Source organism: Argopecten irradians, chromosome 4 (assembly GCF_041381155.1).
Source record: "Argopecten irradians isolate NY chromosome 4, Ai_NY, whole genome shotgun sequence".
Classification (NCBI taxonomy): Eukaryota; Metazoa; Mollusca; class Bivalvia; order Pectinida; family Pectinidae; genus Argopecten; species Argopecten irradians.
Window position 1 is genome coordinate 42,459,411 of NC_091137.1, and position 24,982 is coordinate 42,484,392.

General features: G+C 35.1%; 1 protein-coding gene across 3 annotated transcripts; it reads left to right on the top strand.

Annotated features, from left to right (window-relative positions):
* Positions 1 to 1,058: 1,058 nt before the first annotated feature.
* On the top strand, positions 1,059 to 24,823 carry LOC138321724 (uncharacterized). Of its 3 annotated transcripts, none has more exons than XM_069265630.1 (10): positions 1,061 to 1,277; positions 6,486 to 7,169; positions 8,205 to 8,323; positions 8,591 to 8,648; positions 9,169 to 9,363; positions 10,861 to 11,065; positions 11,701 to 11,957; positions 12,616 to 12,711; positions 23,968 to 24,037; positions 24,604 to 24,823. In XM_069265630.1, exons 1-10 carry the CDS (start codon positions 1,226 to 1,228, stop codon positions 24,728 to 24,730), a joined length of 1,863 nt encoding a protein of 620 aa, XP_069121731.1. In that variant the 5' UTR covers positions 1,061 to 1,225; the 3' UTR covers positions 24,731 to 24,823. The 3 variants fall into 3 exon arrangements, with proteins under 3 accessions (XP_069121734.1, XP_069121731.1, XP_069121732.1); XM_069265631.1 differs by having other exon boundaries at positions 1,064 to 1,277; positions 12,616 to 12,693; XM_069265633.1 differs by lacking the exon at positions 24,604 to 24,823 and having other exon boundaries at positions 1,059 to 1,277; positions 23,951 to 23,986.
* The last annotated feature ends 159 nt before the right edge of the window (positions 24,824 to 24,982 follow it).

Sequence of the window (24,982 nt, forward strand, 5' to 3'; positions counted from 1 at the left end):
ATTTTTCATTTTTTAAGTGAAATTCAAGATGGTGGCCATCTTGATGACGTCATAACCGGAACTTATACAATGTTAACATTGGTTTTTGTTGTTTTTATTGCTTAAACTGATTGATAAGTGGTCAAAAAGCTTATAAGAAATAATAGTTTGCTGTTGTGAAACATTTCTGCTGCGTCAAGCCAAATATAAAAAATTTGCTGAAAAATCACCATTTTTGAGCTTAAAATCCGATTTTTTCATTTCCTGCTTAGAAATCACTACAGATATTGGATTTTTTGGTCCTGATATGTATTTTTTGTTCTATTGTGGTCATTTTGATACCTCATTTGTCTACTTCGGTTGAAAAATGTTAATGTTATGACTATTTTTCTATTTTTAGTGAAATTCGAGATGGCGGCCATCTTGATGACGTCATTACCGGAAATTCATCCCAACTTATGCAAAAAAAATGTTAACATTTTGATTTGAGATTTACGGTGGCTGAGAGCGGACATGAAATAAAAAAAATTATTGCGTGTGAAGGCAATAGTATTGCGTGCGAACGCAAAAGTATTGCGTGTGAACGCAATAGTATTGCGTGGGAACGAAATGTTTATTGCGTGTGAACGTAATAGTATTGCGTGCTAATACTAAATGCGTTCGCACGCAATAATTATTGCGTTCGCACGCAATAATTATTCCGTTCGCACGCAATAGTATTTCGTTCGCACGCAATAATTTTATTTATTTCATGTCCGCTCCCAGCCACCGTAGAGATCAGACGGTCATAAAGGTTCAGAAGAATATTGGTTCGGAGGGGTGCATGTGGGACCCTCCTAACCCATGGCCTAATAACAATTTTTGTTTTAATTTCAATTTCTACAGACTAGAGGGAACCTGTCCAGTTCACCGTATACCATATAATTTGGTGTACTTATATGGACATTTAAAATCCGTTTGCATATTGCAAGTGTATATATTTTTTTCATTTTTGAGCGTGCCAGGCGAACAACAGCGTTCCAGCCGTACAGTGACAGCGTTATTGCCCGATGGACTATATGGACTCGAATTTTCACGTGCACATGTACCTGGAATAGCTAACGTCACATTCAGCTGGCATTACTTACTGAGTTTTACTATTGTACCTACACGTGTAAGTCACGTGACGCCTGTGTGGGTGAGTTGTGTTTACCTGTAGATCACTGGACAGTTTGTGTGTACGCGGTGAGGGGAGCAGACCTACAACATGTCTCCTGTCAGGCTGTTGTTCTGTTTGGTTGTGATGGTAATACTAACAGGTAAGTGAGTTTGGTAATAATGTTACGAATTGATATACCACGTGTTTTACACGCGTATTGTTGCGAATTTTGATTTAAACCTATTTTATTTGCAATGTTACAGTACAAAAAGGTTGGGCACAAGATAAAAATGGTCGCGATGGGTATTGTCTTTCGAGTAGGAACAAAAAAAATCAATTTCAAGAATGATACTGCATAAATCCATCTTACATCAAGCTTTTCGTTATGTCTGTCTATCTTAAATCATAATTTCGATAGCTCTAGCGTAAGTTTTGACATTTCTGTGAAATATGCACATTGTATCTTCCATAGTATTGAGAAATACAGTACGATACATTTGTTATCACAGACATCATATTAATGAAGTATTACGATAAACTAAAGCTGAAAATGCAAGTTAAAAATTATTAAGGTGTTGTTTCTTTTAAATAAGTATACTTGTATTTCAAGAATCGTGTACGAGACATTCCCCTGTTGAGGACAGCCATTTTTGTTTTACATTCCGACGAATCATCGACCCGTATATAAAGCGCGTGAATCGACACACGTGCGCTCATTCATGTACATATACACTTAGCAGTCCACAAATAGGTAAACAAAACCCTCACCTGTAAAACTATATGAGGCTTGCTTTAGCAAGAAAACATGTTAACTCCTCTAAGCTGTCATTTAGATGTTTGTCAAAATCAAGTTTAAACACAAAAGAATAGAAATTCAAACAATTACCCGTCCACATATCTCCACGTACAATTGTATATCATCGTACCCGATGCACTCAACTGACCGTGGACACTTGACTACGTACCTGTCCCGAACGAGAGACAGGACACACACGTGACGATGTACATGTACAGTGTACGTGTAGTGTACGTGTAAAACCTAGTGTATATCAGGTCGACTGAATTACCATATATGGAAAAGACAAAATTCCTGTGCGAGTTATTCCTCTTGTAGTCATGCACGTGATTTGTACGGATATTGATCAACGGAAAGTGTGAGTTATGAATGGGATTCGTTTACTACGCATAGCAACGCGTAGTATTTTCAGGGGGCACTGTCTTTAATTTCCCATGCGAACCACAATTTTGATGATTTAATTTTTAAATGAAATTCATCGTGTGTATTTATAAAATATAAACACTTTCACCGCGCGCCAATTTCGGGAAATTCGGCGTTTTTTAACAATACTGTTTTATATTACAGCTAATGCAAACAATCAGTGCGTTATCAGACCTTTCATTTTAAAGGTATTTGAATTAAGAGTTTGTGATAATCACCTGCACATCATATAGGTTTGCACATCATATAAAGAAATTTGTACCGAATGTAAAGAAGTTTGTACCAAATATAAAGAACTTGGCACCGAATATAGAGACGTTTGCACATCATATAAAGATCTTTGCACCGAATATAAAGAAGTATGTACCGAATATAAAGAAGTATGTACCGTATATAAAGAAGTTATTATCGAATATAAAGAAAAAATATAAAGAGAAAGCACGGCATACATATATACATGGTTTTTCTTAACAAATTACACAACGCAAAATAAGTTTAAGATTGATACATCTGAAAGAGTCTATAAGTATACCAAATTTATCTAGAATTCATCGGTACACAAGATCAGGTGGATTCATAAAAGCTGTAAAAATACATAGAATATATAAGCAAAATGAATGACACTACGAAAAGCAAACAGAGTGCATCAAACATGACAGTTTACAACAAGAACACGTGAGCGCGGTTAAGTTACTGCAGAGTTTTGCATTCCGAGAAATACAATTAGTTAAACCGCCTATTAAGGATTTGATATCAAAGCTATTGCAAAACACCAGTACCTTGTCTATAACTTCTATGTATATAACAGTAGGAAATCTGTGATGCAATGCATTAAATGCAAGTTGTTTTTTCCCGAAAATATCTTCGACTTTCCCCGTTTTAAGCTGATTTTGACACACGTACATGTACATTGTACGTGCGGTGTCACCTAATTTCCCCCCAACCAAATGTTCCGGGTTTACTCTTCGTCAAATAAATGTTTGCACATCATACAAAAAAGTTTGCACATCATATAAAGAAGTTTGTACCGAATATAAAAAAAATTGTACCGAATAAAATGTTTCAATTTGACTACCCAATATAATTGGAAAAGGCACCGAAATAGAACGATTTAACGACAGCGTATAAAGGAAAATGTACCGAATATAACGAAAGACTATCGAATATAAAGAGAAAAGCACGACATATAAGGATGTATCTACTACATATAAAGACAAATGTACGTCACATTAAGACATAACTAACACATATATATACAGTAAAATCTACTGCATATAAGGATACATCCACAACATATAACACTATAACTAAACACATATATAGTAAAATACTGCATATAAGATACATCACAACATATAACATAAATAACACATATATACAGTAAAATCACTGCATAAGGATACATCCACAACATATAACACTATAACTAACACATATATATATACAGTAAAATCTACTGCATATAAGGATACATCCACAACATATAACACTATAACTAACACATATATATATACAGTAAAATCTACTGCATATAAGGATACATCCACAACATATAACACTATAACTAACACATATATATATACAGTAAAATCTACTGCATATAAGGATACATCCACAACATATAACACTATAACTAACACATATATATATACAGTAAAATCTACTGCATATAAGGATACATCCACAACATATAACACTATAACTAACACATATATATATACAGTAAAATCTACTGCATATAAGGATACATCCACAACATATAACACTATAACTAACACATATATATATACAGTAAAATCTACTGCATATAAGGATACATCCACAACATATAACACTATAACTAACACATATATATATACAGTAAAATCTACTGCATATAAGGATACATCCACAACATATAACACTATAACTAACACATATATATATACAGTAAAATCTACTGCATATAAGGATACATCCACAACATATAACACTATAACTAACACATATATATACAGTAAAATCTACTGCATATAAGGATACATCCACAACATATAACACTATAACTAACACATATATATATACAGTAAAATCTACTGCATATAAGGATACATCCACAACATATAACACTATAACTAACACATATATATATACAGTAAAATCTACTGCATATAAGGATACATCCACAACATATAACACTATAACTAACACATATATATACACAGTAAAATCTACTGCATATAAGGATACATACATATAACACTATAACTAACACATTATACACATAAAACACTGCATATAAGAACATCCACAACATATAACACTATAACTAACACATATATATATACAGTAAAATCTACTGCATATAAGGATACATCCACAACATATAACACTATAACTAACACATATATACACAGTAAAATCTACTGCATATAAGGATACATCCACAACATATAACACTATAACTACCGCATATAAAGAAATGTATACCGAATATAATGGAAAAACCACCGAATATAATAGTTCATGATCCCCTAAGACAGTTCTTGCGTTCCATATTTGTGAGACATGTACGAGTTTCGCCACGATTTTCTATCTAGATATATTCATGGAAAATGGAGGGCCCTTAACATACGTTTCGTAGACCTACATTGAACATTTTGGAATGATAATGCGGACATGGGAGGGAACAGTAATTTAGTGTTTTTGACCAAGTGTGCATGACAACAGAAAAAAATCCATCAGAAATAGAAGGTCATCAATACAAAAATTTACAAGAAAAGCACCAACATGGTTTTTTTTTTCAATAATTTTCTTTTTATTCAGGTTTTTGATCATTGCAATTTACAAATTATCATAACTATCAACTTGTTTACTCTCACTCTTATAATTACATGTACAAGAAATTCACCAATCCTTTATCAGAAAATACATACATACTCACGCTTGTATTACATGAACAAGCAGTACTGCCCACTCATTTGACTGGCTATAAGTACTGAATAACAGGTATAGGAAGAATTTATATATATCCATTTCCAAATAAGTAAACACTTGATTCAGAGAGTATACACTTACCCATCTGATTCACACAATTGGTATTACAATAACAAGCAGGACCATATACCCATTTGTACAAACTCGTGCATGCCTCATCCTTTATTTATACGAGATTTATATACACACATATGCTATTAGTTATACAATTGACGCAGTCACTGCAAAACCGTAGTTTTATTCCATATGGAGTAGAAAGTATAGAAAAAGAGCACACATCCATATTCCAAGTACTCATACACCTACTTTCATACACCTACAAGATGCATTGGTATATAAATTTTATTCATGTAAATTGTAAATCTATAAAAAAAAAAAGGACCAAGAAAATGCCTTAGTGAGAATGTTAAGTAAATTGCAATGTTTTTGGAAGAAAGAGTTTTTGGAAGAAAGAGAAATTAGATAAATAAATTAAAGAAATTGAAGAAAATGAAATAGAGAGAAAAAAAAGCAGAGAGGTTAGAAGAAGGGAAAGATAGTTGAAGACAAGACGGTAGCGACGAGAAACAAAAAATGGAAACTGAAGAACAGATATCAATATCTAATATATATACTTCGGCTTTTGTGGAGGGCTTTATAAAGAAATTGAATTATGATTAAATAAAACTGGTAGCATAAACAAAGGGGCATATAACTGCTATAAAGAAAGAATATGTGGTAAAAAAAATATACATGTTACTATAAAATGCACATTTTTAAAGTACATGTATCAGAAATTAATAAGTGAATCCCATTTTTTCCATTCTTTATCAAATTTGCTCTTAGTATTTTCGTCCTTACCATAGGCATTATATTTTTGAATTGTAAAGTTGTCTTTTATTATGTTTACAAGAGCATTTATATTCAATGAATTGTGTAAAGATCTTGTTCTGTAAATATACTGTTTGATGATTATGATTATTTCATTATCTACTCTTTTGCTGGGAAGAAAATTACGATGATTAGAAGGCCAAAAAGAAAAGATTGTTTGTTTACTGAAAAGGTGATTAAAGGGCTTCCAATAGTGTATCAAAAATACATAATAATGTTTGCTCTTTTTCACACGTCTTATGGACTCATGTAAAACAACAAAAAATTTTGATTAAATCCAGCGTCTTTCTCGCATTTCCACAGGAACTTCCGGTTCTGTGATTTCACGGGAGGATGTGTCAATGAAGATACAAAGGTTATTTAGGAACCATCACTACTCTCGTCTGATTGATACAGTGAGTGCAATTCTAGAAGGGAAAGTCCATTCAGCGGTCAAATCTATTAACACTAGAGTTCCATCGCCTACAGAAGCCCCTGAGAAAGAGGAAATCACACCAGTACAAGAGAGAGTTCCCCCGCCTACGGAAGCTATTAAGGAAGGGAAACTTCTGTCAGTTGTTACCTCTATTCAACAGAGAGTTCTATCGCCAACAGAACTCATTGAGGAAACTAAAGCGCCCTCTGTTGTCGAATCCATTACAGATAGAGTTATCGCACCTACAGAAACCAATCAAGAAAGAAAAACCCAATCATTAGTTAACCCCATTGAGAAAACTCAAGCGCCTCCTGTTGTCGAGTTCATCAAAGAGAAAACTCCTTTACCTACCAGTTCCACTGAAGAAGTACTCCCCAACCCTAACGAATCCGTTGCAGGAAACGCCCCCACCGCGCCTTCTGAAGAAGACATCGAAAAAGCACACAACGAAAAAGAGGAATCGCACATGCCCGATTCGCCGTTTTCATCCCAGCACTGGATCGAGTGTCCCATACTGGAAGGACTTATGGACCACTACATGTCCGGGTTTCCGGACATAACGAATGCAGTAGGTAAATATCAACGAGCTATCCAAGTTAGGAAAAGCTTAAAGGGCAACTACTTTGTTCGAAAAGGCTTTTAATTTTCAAAAGGGATTGTAAAACGAGATGAATCGTTTTTTTAGAGTTGCAAGAGTTAATATCTTATTATTACCTTCTGAACCATTAAATTGAAATAAAATAAATGTTAATTTTCATAACGCGGGTCGTATTTCCCGGCGTCGTCCTAATTACCGCCGTTAGTTGGCTATCACTGCGTCAAACGGCAAAACAGTAAAAAGAATCTTACCTGTTGAAGAAGCTCCACCGCTGACAAATGTCATTTTTTCACTATCAAAAACAGAAGCAGACGATTTAGTATTTTCATCAATTACACAAGTTACTTACTTTCCACCATTACCACCAGTGAAAAGTTTGAGCTTTTAATTTTACTTCAAGTTAAACATAAATACAATAATTAATTGCATCCCGAAACAGTTCTGTGGCACTATATATCCTATATGGAATGAAATACTGATTGCGCATGCAACAAAGGCAAAATGAATTATTTTATATTTTTTCTTTGTGTTAATTAGACATATATATACACGATAAAACACTAATTATTGTTCAAATGATGAATGTCATTTATGCTCTGTCGGCGGTGGAACACTTTAACTTGGTATAACTGCCAATGAATCAATGCATGCCACGATTTCTCTTGTATTACATCACAAGGATCTGATAATCAGTTATAGTTTATATAATTATGGACTATGTAGAGTATGATTTTTACTCTTGTATTACATCACAAAGATCTGAGAATTAGTTATAGTTTATATAATTATGGACTATGTAGAGTATGATTTTTACTCTTGTATTACATCACAAAGATCTGAGAATTAGTTATAGTTTATATAATTATGGACTATGTAGAGTATGATTTTTACTGATAAACGCATGAAACCCTGGTGGGTCCATAATTATATAAATTGTAACTGATTCTCAGATCCCTGTGTGTTACATGAAGAAATAATAATTTATTTACCAACATTTTCCCATTTCAAGATTCATTTCAGATTCCCCAAACAGTGTTCCAAGCCATATTACAAAGATCAGTTGTTGTCTTTCGTTTTGTCGGAAACATTGGTCTGACTTTGGACTTGCTCGTCAGTGATATAGCACAGGTATTCCTTATAATCCGCGTTTGCATATTACACTTCCATGAAAAATAGCAAAGATAATTAAATGGAACACATTTATCCTCATCAGAGAGAGAGAGAGGGAGAGAGAGAGAGAGGAGGGGAGAGAGAGAGAGAGATATTTAGATAGATACATATATATATATATATATATATATAGAGAGAGAGAGAGAGAGAGAGAGAGAGAGAGAGAGATGAAGGGGAGTGGATATAACACCAGCAGTTTCTTATTTACGATCATTTATGATGCAGGTATTCCTGGACAATCAAGTGAATTGTACAGTCACAATGTACCAAAGAGTTTTTATACGTAAGTATACACTTCATTTAAAACAGTCAAAGGCATTTAATACATGCACATTCCTGTGAACATCCCCGGTAATCCAGGGGTTACTATTTCTGTCGTTATATCTACCTCAGGGCTATCTCTACTTTCGGTTTTACTATGAGATAGTCCATGGTTTGATATAACATATAACGTCAATAATAGTAACCCCTGGAGTATATCGAGGGTGTCTTGTGAAGAGATCAAAAGATGCTTTCAAACATTTAATTTCACATTTCCAATTCCGGGATTACACCATAATAAAGGACTAAGCAGCGTATGGTAGCTCAAATATACCGTAGTTTTCACGAATGGGTGGCAATTAAAATTCAGCATATGTATATACTGTGTATCAAAAGACCGCTCAATGTTATAGAAACAATTGAAAACAAACCAGTAAGATAATCCTGATATTCTAGATTTTTATATACATATAAGTCTATAATTTCGCGTTTTAATCCTGTTCTATACCCAAGCATCATATTGCATTTTATTTATATTACAGATGCGATGAAAAAACAACTAGACGAAATGATGCGCATAGATGATAGGTCCATGCTGGGTAGAATTGTTCAAATAATGTTACATCACTTCCCGTCCAGACCGGATATGATTCCGTTGTGTGCACAAATTGTACATGATACGCACGAAAATGTTTTCGGCGAGCTCATCAACATTCTTCAGCGATTGGAGTTTCGTTGTACGTACTCATCAATCATATAAATCATGCACGGTATAGGAAGAGCGAAGCTCTCCTTGTTTATTTTCTTTTCTATTCCAAGTACAGTTGTAGAAGACATGATTTAAAAGGGCGTACTTTAATGTAGACCTATATTTGTATGTAACATAATTATTATCAAGCGTAATTAAACTTTTAATTTGAACAGAAATAAATGAATCGGATTTGGACGTTGATTTTCTGTGCCCATGCAGTTTCACAGGCCTAGGGTGCCGCGTATGCGAATCCTATGATTTTGCGCCTTTTATTGACGTGTGTGACGTCATGATTCTTTGTGCTCATCTTTCGCTTGGTGGATAGTTTGACTGTATATTCCATAGCTTTTGATTTTGAAAAGTGTTATTATTAATATTTTTTTTTAAATAGAAAATGTTTTGTTACTCCTGTAAATGCATTTGCATAAGTAATATATATTTATTGTGGAGAGCAGTACTGGAGCAACAGACAACCGGAACAGGTAAACCGGAAGTACGAAAAATGATAATTTTAGCCATCCATGCATGCAGGTCATTGATCTCAGTATGTACTTTTGTTTACATACATGTTACCGGAACAGTGCTTCGAAAGAGCTTCGCTTTTATAATTAATCTAAATTGTATCAAGCACTTTCATTGGTTTTCTATCTTATGACCAAAACAAATGTAACGCTGTATCTGATTGGCTAAAACCTGGGATGATACATCTTCTGTTCCACGTGCAAATCGCTCTGTCGGTCATTTACACGTGAAAACACAAACCGCATTTTCTTTGGTATTATGAATATATAATTCAATTTTGCTTGTTATGAGCATTTTCATTGGCTTAAAAATTTACTTTATCAGCCCATAAATGAAAAAATGGCGTCGCCGTTTGTAACGTTGCTTTTGATTGGTTGAGATGACGGCGTAATGATTTCATAGACAAAAGAGTCCCAAAATGAATTTTGAATATTGAAGAGATTATCTTTAGTAAATTGAATTATAAGGATTAATTTGAATAGATTTTTTATGTTATGGAGATATAACACAAAAATCTGAGTGTACTCTCATCATAAACCGCTTCGCGGTTTATTTAGAGTACACTCAGATTTTTGTGTTATATCTCCATAACATAAAAAATCTATTCAAGTTAATCCTTAATAATGATTCATTATTCCTTTCCTCCTCATTTGATTGGTTCCGCCGTGGATTAAGGCGGAGATATTAACCAGTAGAAGTGAATAATGGTTATTTTAAGCACGTACATAAGTGTAGTGTATACTATTTTATGCGACAATTTGTAACAAAAGACTTTTTAGAATGAGTAAGGATTTATCTCGCCAATAAATCCTTCGACTGAGGACGTGGTTGGTATTGCAATTATGACAATTAGTCTGAATATATATTTTGCAACAATACATAAAAACACCTAAAACAAAAATATCCGTTCGGCCAGTTCTAAGTTTAATGATCTGTTAAATGTCCATGTTTTTTTATTCAGATTTAGACTGGGCCTTGCACTTCGTCAGATCTGCAATGCGCAACGTTTTGGAGTCCAATAGCCATCTGGCTGTCCCTGAACTGACGGATATAATGGCAGGTGTTCTAAGGAACATTTTCCAAGGGGTTCCACAAGTGACAACGTGCAGCACAGCTTCCGACTTTCTCCAAATCCACGAGACTGTGGCTGGCCAGTTTGCTGATCAGTAAGTAATCAGGGTGGGGAATCACGTGACTCAAAATGATATGTTTCACGGAAAAATGGCGGTCAACCATGCCACTTCGGGCAATCATTCCGGGTTGGACAGCTTATATTGTTATTCAATCCTTATGATTTGTAGACTAATACCATCTAGGTATTGGTATTTATTTAATTGTGTGCTCTCGTGTATGAAATATGGTAGTTTTGGAGAACATTCAGTAGAAAGATCATGCGATCGGCAATGTGTGGAGGGGGAGGAGGTAATTTGTCGCAAAAAAATATTGCGAGTTACGGAACATTGCACTTATCCACAAAAGTTGTTTTCAATGCAAGCCAAAAAGCATTTGCTTACTTGACATAGGTCATTTCAAAACAGAAAAATCAACAGAATTACAACAAATGTTTTGTATAACCATGGACATGCTACAGAACTCTCAATATCCGTCTGAAACACTTTGGTTAGAAGGCAAAAAAGCGAGGATTAACTTCGGGGTCAAAAGGTCAACTACAAATATAGATTCTAAAACTAAATATTAAGTCAATTGGGCTAATAGAACTCAATTACAGCGTCCGTAGGACGCATATGCCTCTTGTTATCCAGGTTTAAACTGATATTTTACACGCGACTTTAATTTGCAGTTATTTTAAGATGCTCGAGATCGGTTACATATCAGGGCATGTTGTGCGTGACATTGACCTTCTGTTGAGGCTCCCTGGTAACGGTCTTACTCGGCCACTGGACATGGGTGACCCTCAAGTGGACCTGATGATCAGAGAACTAGAAGGGGTCATATCAGAATACGCTACAGATGTAATGAACAAGACCAAGTCATACGTAGAGGACTTGAAATCAAATGACATCACGCAGCCTCCTGACGTACTAGGGGACGCTCTATGTAAGTGATATGAGTTGATTAATAAGACTACCTTCCAATTAATGAACTGGGTCATTATCCAGGCATACGTGTGTAAAATGTGAATGGTTAAATATATATTATCACAAGCCTTCCAACCTCTGGGTTGCGGGTTTGACACCCATCAGGGCAGTTGCCAGCAATTGACCGATGCCGGTGGCTTTTTTCCGGGTACTTCGGCTTTCAGTCACATTCTAAACCTGACACGTCTATATAAGATCCTGTCTGTTAATAGGATGTCGAACCAAACTAAACAGCTCTATCTATAAAGGTATAAAGAGTACTCAAAACGTAAAAGTTAGTGTTAAAAGTTATCTTCCAAGCACATGTTGTAGTGGTTAAGTCACTCGCCGTTCACTTAGCCGGCCACGGTTCGATCCCTGGCACGGACGTGAAAAGGTAAGGGGTCACCTGCACGACCACATGGTTTTTTCCAGCACTCCAGTTTCTTCTCCAAGACCCTTCCTGCGCTTACATCCGAGCCATCGAGAGTGATTTGAATCACTTCTATTAAATTGTATAACTTGTTTCGCATCGATGTAAAATAAATAAAGTTTATATACGTTTATACATTGATGCAGGAATAAGTGGAATATATAAGTTCGTTTATACCTTGTTATACTGCTCTATGTTTTCCCAGCTGCCAGTGAGTTAGCCGATGCCAGTGCTCTAGCTGCACGTATATTTGGACTACCTCTTACCACCACTACGGAGTCAGGTAACAGATCACATCAAAGTAAATTAATTAACAAAACTCTTTCTCCCTTAGAAAAGAAATATTATCGTTTCTCAAGTATGATTATATCATTATTTAAAATTTGAAATATATATATATACTGAACACCAAAAAAATATACATGGGTTTTAATTTCAAATATTTATTTTTGATTGGATTTTGATCAGGGAAATGATTACGAAAACCATATTTGATCTCTTCGGGATTATTTTACATATCAATAAACCTCAGTATGATGACGTCATAAGAGAAGGGGTCATTTTTTTCACCCCTATGCAAGACACTGTAAGTGTTGAGATGTCACGCAGACCACATAAACGTTCAATATTTCGTATGTTCTTCACTGTTGTTCCGTACGGCTGGCAACGTCTCCACATAGATTCTCAATCCGGCTTCGGAAAGACGACGTCGTACTGTGTGGGCATTGACTGGTCGATTATACGTACCATTTGTTGCCCTAGCAATAGCGGTTGTTGGCTCAAAACCTCGTCGCGCGTGATTGGCCTTTATGCAATGGGGACAACCTACGTCACCGGAAGTGATATCGGACACCCGAAAAAAATTGAAAAAAAAACGCCCGCTTCATCATGAAATTCGACTGAAATTATGATATAAAAGCAATGTATATTTTTAACCTATCGTGCGTCAAAGACAGTGTATTGTTACAGACTCTTTGAAACTATTAGATATCGTCAAACTAACTCCGATAATGCAAACACCTCGACACAATATTTTTTGACAGCAGGGATATCGGTCACATTTTATTCACTAAAACGTTATAAATTGTAAATAAACAAATTTTGTTGTCACAAAACCGTCCCGTTTACTAGTATGTAATATATGACTGTTGAAAGGAAATATTTCATTCATTATATCTGCTAGTGGAGAAACATAGACAGTGCTTAATTAGAAATTATGAAAGTGATATCGGTCACACTTAGAACTTTGAGGGTAACGGTCACATCCAAACTTACGAAAACTGAATTATTAACGCAGCATGCAACTCCAGTGGATACGCCGCCAAAATACTTTTATTGAAGTTATCTGATCTTGAAAGACGACTTTTTAACCAACAATCAGCAAATGGTTGGCGAGCTATAAAACTAGCCTTTCCCCTATTGCACGTCATCCGTCCGTCCTTTGTTTCTCTGAAAGTATACTGGAGTGGTTTAATATTTCGGGATCAATCAGAAATCGAGATAGGAAACAAGTAACAATGCTTTATTTCGATACCGCTACATGTATTTGCCAGAGGGTATTAAGGACCGATTTTAAATTTCATCTTTAGAAAGTCATCTTTCATGATTCTAATAGTTTTATTTGCTGCTATGGTTCAAATTCCACATGTGAGCTTAGTTATGCATATTTCATTTTGGGACCGATCCATTGACAAAGTGGCCAATTGGTAGTCATCTTTAGTTTTCATATAGGAATTATTATCCATATTCTTAATAAAGTCCATTGTACATAAAATGATGTACTTAATGGACCTTTCTTAAATTTTATAAGTACTATCTCTCTCTTTACCCTTGTGCATAATGCACCAATTAAACCGCGGTAGTCGACAACTTGAAGTTCGTTACCATGTAGACATACAATTATCAAATATCTTGTTTGATATAGATATTTTGATATTCATTTATGTCATAGGAATGTATTTGTTAATGCTCATTTTTGAGACAGATAATATTACAAAATAACGGATATTTGGCTATCTTGAAATTATTTGACTACCACGGTGCTTTATAGCTTTCATATATATATTTACTTTTTCGCTGCAACCCCACTTTATATACTTACCAAGCGTTTTTGACATTCAGGGGTGCATGGTCTGCTATCCGCTTATTTTGATGTGATGTCATAATTTTTGTGCCAACGATCACAGAAAATGGCTGTTTCGTCCTTGACGATATTGATTTTTTTTCCTTATATATGCAAATATCTTTTGATATTATCATAAAAGTGTTATCAAATGAAAATATTTGCATTAAATTGCATTCAGTTGACAAGTAGGGAAGTATGAATGCCTACTGGATATCGGCTAATTCAACATGAAGCGCTAAAGATATTGGACACACATACAAATGTATCAAATTGACTGATTTGCAAATCCAATGGTAAACGTCACGATATCTCTTGGGCCTCTTGATGTCGACTGATTTACTTTGATAATTTGTTTGCAAATGATTATTTGTGCTATTATTGTTAAGATATTATTCTAAGTACATTTTCAATCGTTATTGTGTGTTTATGTGTATAAAGCAAATTATTGAGTTGAAAATCTGTGGAGAAACTATCAGTGAACTGGCTTTTAGAACTGTACAAACGTTAACAGCCAAAAACCCTCAGTGATCCTGTCTATCATGTATTCACGTATTTCTGTAGCTTATAGATCAGTATGCATTTACATCTTTAAGATTTATGTAGTTTTTTTTGTGTATATTGTCACTGCGGAAATTTCCTTTGTACCTGAATGGTTAGACAGGGAAAATAACGCTGCAATATTTCCGAAGCGACAAATCAATTCGCAAACTATGGATGTGACCGTTACCCTATGAACGAAATCCTTTTCAAAAACAACACATAGGTTATACAGGTACGTCACTTTTCTATCGCATAAAATGAACGATAGTTACTACTTAAAATATAAGATATTCTATATCAGTAAATAACGGTAATGTTAAAAAATTTACACTTGACATATTTTCAGTGAATAAAATGTGACCAATAGCCACCCCGTGGGGAAAAAAAGAGGAGCTAACCATTTGCTTTCAAGATCAAATAAATTCAATAAAAGAATTTTGGCGGAGTATCCACTGGAGTTGCATGCTGCGTAAATAACGACTTCATGTACAATGCTGCAATATTCGGAATATTTGGATGTGACCGTTACCCGCAAAGTTCTAAGTGACCGATATCACTTTCATAATTTCAAACTAAACACCGTCTATGTTTCTCCACTAGCAGATATAATGAATGAAATATTTCCTTCAACAGTCATATATTACATATAAGTAAACGGGACAGTTTTGTGACAACAAAATTTATAACGTTTTAGTGAATAAAATGTGACCGATATCCCTGCTGTCGAAAAATATTGTGTCGAGGTGTTTGCATTATCTGAGCTAGTTTGACGATATCTAATAGTTTCACAGAGTCTGTAACAATACACTGTCTTTGACGCACGATAGGTTAAGAAGATGCATTGCTTTTATGTCATAATTTCAGACGATTTAAATCTTGAAGCGGGCGTTTTTTTCATTGATTTTGTGTGCCCGATATCACTTCCGGTGACGTAGGTTGTTCCCATTGTTTATGTAAGGATCTTGTGTTTCCGTCGTTACGCGCGGGCGACCAGTTCTATGACAGTCTCCAACATGTCCATTTCGATTGTACCGATCCCACAGATGGCGTATAGTGGCTCTCGTATATTGCATAATCCTTAAAACATGTCTTTGGGTATTAGCTGCCTCCAACATCTCAATTTCTCGATTTCGATCGGTCATTGAAAGCCATCTTGAAGCCACGCACAACTTGCAGGTCGACTGAATTACCATATATGGAACAGACAAAATTCCTGTTATTCCCCTTGTAGTCATGCACGTGATTCGAACGGATATTGATCAATGGAAAGTGTGATTTATGAATGGGATTCGTTTACTACGCATAGCAATGCGTAGTATTTTCAGGGGGCACTTTCTTTAATTTCCCCTGCGAACCACAATTTTGATGATTTTGTTTTTAAATGAAATTCATCGTGTGTGTTAATGAAATATAAACATTTTCACCGCACGCCGATTTCGGGAAATTCGGCGTTTTTTAACAATAATGATTTAAATCTACTGTTTTATATTACAGCTAATGCAAACCAAACAAGCAGTACGTTATCAGAACTTTCATTTTAACTATAAACAAACTCCATAAACAAATGTTGAAGTAATATACAAAATACATTACAAAATTTATTTGTCACAAATTATTTTGGATTTGCTGTTAGTTTACTTTTGTGGTATTTTGTTTCATTTTTACGATACATTCACCGCATATCGTTTTCAAGAAATTTGACGTTTTGGAAAAGGTATTTGAATTAAGAGTTTGTGATAATCAGAAACATATTAGAAAGGCAGATGTACCTTTGTATGTGCTTAAAGTTGTATAGTCTATAACTTTCGCTCTTTTGGTCATAGTGAAAACTGTTTAAGTTTTATACATATTTTTCTCCGTCTATCTGAGGTTTAAACTTTCTAATTTTACCACTTTTTATAAAGTTGCAGCACTGGAAGTATCTTTAATTATAAAAGTAAAAAATCTTTTTAACGTGTACACGTAAAAAATAGGCTCGAAAGATGCCGAATCATTCCGAACTCTTCCGAACATCGTCGCGACAATCCCGAAGTAAAACGAGAGTTGTGCAACCAAGAGAAAATATCAACAATTTTTCATAAACAAAACATGTGGTCGACCTCATCAGACTCTATCTACAAAGAAAATAATGCTCGCACATTACAATATTTGATACACACAACATTTTACGGTAATGTGTAAATTGGATGCTTCAAATACTCAATCTGTGGATATATACCAGCATGATTTGCTCATATAGGCCAGAAGGAAAACGGAAACAAACACATGTGTGCTTACGCTAGTTACCTGGCTCACCACGTGCAGGTCGTGTCGAACGTCAGTCACGTGATACGATTAGGAATCCGACAAAACCCGAAGTCACTGAACATGGCGGTGATTGAAGGCGCTTTATTCAAAACCAGGAATATATGATTCCTAGATTTCGGCTCTCTTATAGGCCGACATATGCTTTTGGGGAGCTAAATCATCAAGTTACATGTCAATATCAAATGTTTAAGTTACATATCGTTACAATGAAATTAGCAGCAATACAACTTTAAGGGTTTTTAGATTCACTATTAAATAATACAAGAGAAAAACTTTTATCGTACGTTACAAAAGTTACACTAATTTTCATGTGGTTTCAGTACGATTTTGGAAAGAAAAACAATAATGATTTAACAATATTACTAATAAAATGAAATGCACTTCTGGTTATCTACTTCAGGGTTCTGTGTATGTAGGTTATATAAGACTATACGCAGAAAGGTTCCAATGAGCAGAATTTATTACTCTCTAAAATACCCTCGAAATAGATGAAGAGGTCTACGAAGAGGGCTCGACTACCGGGAACATCAGTGCGACGTGTAGGGTTTGTGCATAAGACGAAAATAATAGAACAAATCGATCTAAGGTGCGCTCTAGATCTGTATATTTATTTAACGACATATTTTGATGTTACACATAAGCATATAAATTACTGTAAATCTTCGTGTATTCAGAACGTCGCATGGTAGAATGTGGTTTTATAGAAAGATATTGAATAACTTTCTCGTGCGATATAAAATATGTGATGTGAAACTTAAAAATGCAAGAAAAGAAAACTTAGAGAGAAATTTAAATCATTTGAGAGATTTTGTTATGTATTATGTATATTACAAAATATTTGGGCATTTCGATATAATGCATATTAAGTACATGTAGTAGTCGAACAGACACGTGTAGTATAATAGATTAATGATCTTTATGCACAGTTAAAATTGAATGATTAAACACGTATTAATTGTTTTGTTAGCTGTATTATAGATATATGTTGATTTAAAATACTTTTGCATTTCCCGAAATCGGCGAGCGGTGAAAATGTTTATAATTCATTACAGCTGACAATGCAAGTTAAAAACATGCATTTGAAATTAAAAAAAAAGATAACGAAAATTTTTTTTTCGAAAATTGTTTCTGAGACATCCCCTAGTTATGACATTGCGGTATCTAAGGAAGTGGCAGCCATTTTTCATTTGCTCTGCTTAGTAACCTTCACTGGCCAACCCCCTATATAAAGCACGGGACACTTGACACACGTGTGTCTTCTAAACATGTCTTGTTTCAGATACACATGCCCCGATATTGCAAATAACAATGCCAAATTGAAAATAAACACTGCACTCACCTGACAATATTTCATTGAAGTAATAGATGAATGTGTTGTCAGCTATATCCCAACATATGTCCAATACGAACTAATAAAACACTTCAATAAACACTAGGTTTTACACGTGCATGTATATCGACACGTGTGTGTCCTTGATAGTTGTCGCTCTTTCGGGTCAGGTACTATAGTCGCGTGTATATGGTCAAGTGAGTGCATCGAGTACGATGATATACGTGGAGATATGTGGACGGATTATTGTTTGGATTTCTATTCACTTGCGTTGAAATTTTTTTTTTTTTGAGAAACATCTAAATGACAACTTAGAGGAGTTGACATGTTTTCTTGCTAAAACAAGTCCCATATCGTTTTACAGGTGAAGGTTTTGTTTACCTATTTGTAGCGCACGTGTGTCGATTCACGCGCTTTATATAGGGGTCGGTGAGTCGTCGGAATGTAAAACAAAAATGGCTGTCCTCAACCGGGGAATGTTTCATAAACGATTCTTAAAATTCGAGTACACTTATTTAAAAAAAATCATTTTAATAATTTTAACTTGCATTGTCAGCTTTAATACACACGATGGATTTCATTTACCAATTATATCATCAAAATTGCGGTTCGCAGGGGAAACTAAAGACCGTGCCCCCTGAAAATACTACGCGTTACTAAGCGTAGTGAACGAAGTCCACTCATAAATCACATTTTCCATTGACCAATTTGCGTACAAATCACGTGCATGACTCCAAGGGGAATAACTCGCACAGGAATTTTGTCTCTTCCATATATTGTCTTTTGTTACGCACTATATCGACTACACTGCGCTTACAACAGCACAACTCAAATAAACTGTAAGGGCTCGAACACGCCGAAGCTAGATGGCTCGACCACGCCGAAACTGATTTGATAAACTCAATCGCCTTTCACAATACACAAATTAATAAGATTTAATAAGATATTTTATGGACGCAGGCAAGTAACATGCCTCTATGTCCATATCTCATACAATGAAATACAATGAAATAATATCCATGATTATAAGATATCAATTATTAAATGAAGTTAGTTAATTGGCACGTCCGTGTTCCATTTTATAGCTCCCAAAAGTGGTTGTGTTTAAGTTCCAAATTAGCCCAGTGCTTGTCTAGACTTATCTCGAAGTCTCTTATTGTTGTTGAGTTTATGATATTTTCTGGTAAACTGTTCCACATATCGATAGTTCTAAATCCAAAGGAATATTTCCGTATATCTAACTTGCAATGTTTTTTCTTTAATTTTTGCGAATGACCTCTCGTCCGGGATGCGGATTTTTTGCTGTCCAAGTTCCCCAGCAATTTCATTATTAACTCCTCGGTACATAAAAGTTCAAACGAGTCATGTTTGATTAGCTTATTATCCAAAGTTGGCATATATCCTCTAGGTTCCTCTGTAAAAACACTACTGAAAAATTGTGCAAGTACTTCTGCTTTGTCCCCATCCAACACAGCAAATGATCCATACCATCATATAAAACTTCTTTTTTTATTTGATAAAATGCTCATGAAAAACAACCAAAAACTTTATTAAGAAATGATAATAAATATTTCCTGTAAGATAGCGTGTGTACTGGTCAACGTGGTCTCGCTGAATGAAAAAAAAAAAACACGCACATGCATCTTCTGCGTTAGTCAATTAGTTGTTTCCCTTAAGTCGCCTTTCGTAACACTCTGTGGTTTCCATTTATACCTGTGTTGGAATACACCTTCGGGACTCGTTGGGTGTGAAGGACTCGGGTGTGAACCATTGTTTGTAAGGCGGCTTTTTGCTGTCTGCCAGTTCACGACTCGGCCTACATGTGTTTACATTTGTTTTGTCTGAAATAACAGAGATTCGAGACAGCGTGGACCTTTACTCGGCTCATTAACAATGTGTTTAGAACTGTTACATGAACGGACCAATGAGTGGCGAAAAGATGGAACCTTCCAAGATATTGTCAACCCCAAATTTAGGAAAATTATTGAACGAGGCCAATCATCGATTTTTTCATTTTGTGCCACTTTTTATTTGGGATTTTACATACACAGACGATATAATGGCTTGTTCAAAACTTTAACGAAAGGCTATTTCCTTAGAACAACGTGTAGACGTTATTAGGTAGGTTTACAGAAATTGATCATAGGTTAATCAGTCTTAATCAAAGTGCGGAAATAATGTTAAATTAAACAAATCATTCAATTAAAAATGATTGGCCGATTCACGAAAGAAATAAAATGAAATTTTTGTTCTCTGTTTTATGAGAATATCTCTATTAATCATGAGGCTAATCAGCTCAAATTAAATTGTGATAAATATTTTTGATGTTAACTTATTAATTACTAAATGGTTGTTTTATTTATCAGAAGATGTTAATAAATTAGTTGTCGTGAATAACCTTGGTTTTTTTTATTACTTCATATGCAGTATGTAGCTAAAAGTATATAAGAAACACACAGATACATATATACACTGTATTTACAATTTATTAAATAAGTGTTTCAGATCTATTTTTTCTGATTTGACTGAAATGAAAAATATAAATATACTGTACATATTCCTTTAAATAATAATTATATTACTATTCATTTATTCCAAAATGAACAAAATGAAAAGAAAATGAGACAAATACATGTATTTGTGTATGGAAAGATTGCTTAGGTTGAACCGCTCTGGGGACATAATTCGCCGAAACACTGACCTCTATATAAAGGACACCTGTCTATAAAGGACACTTTAGCCTTGTCCCTGGGTGTCCTTTATACACAGGTTTGACTGTATGTACCTCGCACCGGTCACCTAAACGTGTACCTATACGCCACTCTGTAAAACTCGTTACTTTCCGTAATCGACATAGGAGAAAACAATCGAATGAAATTATATTTATCACGTGATTCCGTGCACGCTCTGCCGCGTTGGCAATCGAAGGGTAAAAACTATGGAAGATGTAAAATGTCATAAACCAAAATGATTTTTTTCCCCTAAAATATCAACATGTTATGCACAATACTGTTCCTTGATGTGTTAAATACAGTTTTCGAGTGAACAATTCATTCAGCAAAAATATATGATTTTTAAAAGTGTATAGTTTTTTTGGTGTTCAGTATGTATAAGTTATAAAAACATCTAAATATGAGAAAATATTTCAAAGCTATTGTGGGTTTTTTTAAGAATTTTAAAGTTTTTTGTTTTTCTTTATTATTAATTTTTCTTTGTTTCTGGCTCTCTGATTGATCTATTCATTTTTTCATTCCACGATGGAAAAAAAATCCTAGAATGGCGCGGAAACCCGACGTTATTGTGACGTCACAATAGAAAAATTGAGGTTGCGTATTGATTTGGGAAAAAAATCCCATGGAAAAATCAAAGGAATCGCACGTGCAAACGTATTAAGCATTGAAGTCACTAATTTTTTGGTCACCTGAGATGAAGTCTCAAGTGACCTATTCTAATCGCCTTTTGTCCGTCGTCGTGCGTCGTATGGCGATAAACAATTTACTTTTTCGACCTCTCCAAAACTACTGAACCAAATTTGTTGAAATTTTACAGGAACCTTCCATAGCCAAAGGTCAACCGAAATTGTGAGTTATATGGTCCCAGCCCCCCAGGGGCCTGAGGGGTGGGGCCAAAAGGGGTCAAATAGGCTAAAACTTCAAAAATCTTCTTCTGAAATTCCAGAAATGGTAGAATCCAATACTCTACATAGATTAAAAGGTCTTGAGGTCCTTTACAAAAATTGTGAATTATATGAACCTGGGGTCTCACGTTCACCCCTGGGGAGGGGTCAAATACAGGGAAAAGACATTTTTGAGCATTATTTGGTCATTTGTAATTCGATATAAGTCAAATGTTGTCAGAATTATCAGTATGAGAAGGCCATTGAATCCCATTAACAATTTTTCCACGACTGACCCCCAGGGGCCTGAGGGGTGGGGCCAAAAGAGGTCAAATAGGCTAAAACTTCAAAAATCTTCTGAAATTCCAGAAATGGTAGAATCAAATACTCTTCATAGATTAAAAGGTCATGAGGTCCTTTACAAAAATTGTGAATTATATGACCCTGGGGTCTCACGTTCACCCCTGGGGAGGGGGTCGAGTTTCTATAGTTTATACAGGGAGAGGACATTTTTGAGCATTTTTTGGTCATTTGTAATAGGAAATAAGTCAAATGTTGTCAGAATTATCAGTATGAGAAGGCAATTGAATCCTATTAACAATTTTTCCACGACTGACCCCAAGGAGTCTGAGAAGTTGGGCCAAATAGGCTAAAACTTCATAAATCTTCTTCTGAAATTCCGGAAATGGCAGAATCAAATACTCTTCATAGATTGAAAGGTCTTGAGGTCCTTTACAAAAATCGTGAATTATATGACCCTGGGGTCTCACGTTCCCCCCTGGGGAGGGGGCTCAAGTTTACTATAGTTTATATAGGGAAAACACATTTTTGAGCATTATTTGGTCATGTGTAATAGGAAATGAGTCAAACTTTGTTAGAATTATTAGCCTGAGATAGTATTTTAACATCATATCCATATTTGTCCTGGTCGACCCCCAGGGGCCAGAGGGTGGGGCCAAAATTGGTCAAATGGCTAAAATTTCAAGTCTCCTTCTGAATTTACAAATTTGATGGAACCAAATACTCTTCATAGATTGGAAGGTCTTTTTAAGGCCCTTTACAAAAATTGTGAATTTCATGGCCCTGGCATCTCAGACTTTCCCCTGATTAGGGGTCAAATCTATTTTAATTGATATTGGAAAAACACATTTATGAGCATTATTTGCTTAATTTTCAATAGGTCAAACTTGGTTAGAATTATTACCCTGTGATAGCATTTTAGCATCATGTCCATATTGGTCCTGGCCATGGCAACTTCCAGGGGTAGATGGGCGGGGCCAAAAGGGGTCAAAATGACTAAAATAAGAAGAAGAAAATCTTCTGAATTCACAGATTTTATGGAACCAGATACTCTTCATAGATTGAAAAGTCAGTTATAAAATCACTGACTGGTTTCAAGGGCCTGATGGGCCAATATATAGTGTTTTTGTGTCTTTGTTTCATTCTGTATCCGAACTCAGGTGACCGCTATGGCCCATCATGGGCCTCTTGTTTAATTTCATCGGGTTATGAAAGAAATATTGTTTGCAAACTGTGTGAAGCCGCGTATATACCCCGATTAAATTAAAAAATAGTGACTTCAATGCTTAAATAAACATTACCAATATCTTATCGATCTATAGTATGTGTCGTTTTTTAGGTCCAACCCAATATTACAACTTAACAGACATTCTCGCCATAGGACACCAGCAACTGAATACACTTGTCAGGTAAATTCAATAAAAAGTTAAAATGTCAAATTTTCTATACTTAACCTCGTTAAATGAAATTTACCTGATAATTTTACAGCTAGTAGATGGTCAATAAACGACTTGTACATACATCCGGTTTCGTTCCTTGGGCCGTTTTCGATTGTACTGTTTGACTGTTTGGACCTAGTTGTTCGTTTGTGAATTAAAGACGGATCTGGTGATTTCGTATTGTTTTCAGACGAGCTTTCACAAAGCCCTCGCAGGCCTGTATCAAGAATGACCGTTAGGAATGCTACTTGAAATAATAACTTCAACAAACTGTCAAACCGGTAGATCCGAATAAACGAAAATGGCTCACGTCTTTGAATTTAGAGGTTCGCTGTATTGTTCAAAGTTTAACTGTGATTGTGACGTTTATCGTTTCACTATGCATGTTACGTGTTCAGTATTTTGATATTGTAGCTAGCTTTATATTTTGATGATTAGTGATTTAGCATCACCATATACTGTTTCTTTGTGCTCTTCAGTGTTTCATCTTGATGTTTAACTGTCATGTATTACGTTTGAGATTTTTGTTATTTTAGCATTACCAATGACCTTGTAGAAAGCAATAACACCGACCCTGGCATTCTTTCCCGCCTGACAAATTTCATTTCTGAGAAGAGTTCCTTCTTACAGAATTTGCAATTCCAGATCAACAACACGCCATAGCAAAGTACGCCGTTTATGAAGGACATTAAGCGGTTTGTGATGAATATACTGGATATATTAAGTTTTATGAAAATTAAAAGCTTTAATAATCAAGTCTCCATTTTTTTCGTTATTTATATACATCCGTGGTAAATACTGTAAATGTGAATATGTTTTCGAGCATTTAATTTTCCCGATAAATACGCTTGGTAATAGTTTTACACAAATGATAGGTGTGGAGAAATATTTCGCACTCAGAAGGCCTCCTTGTAA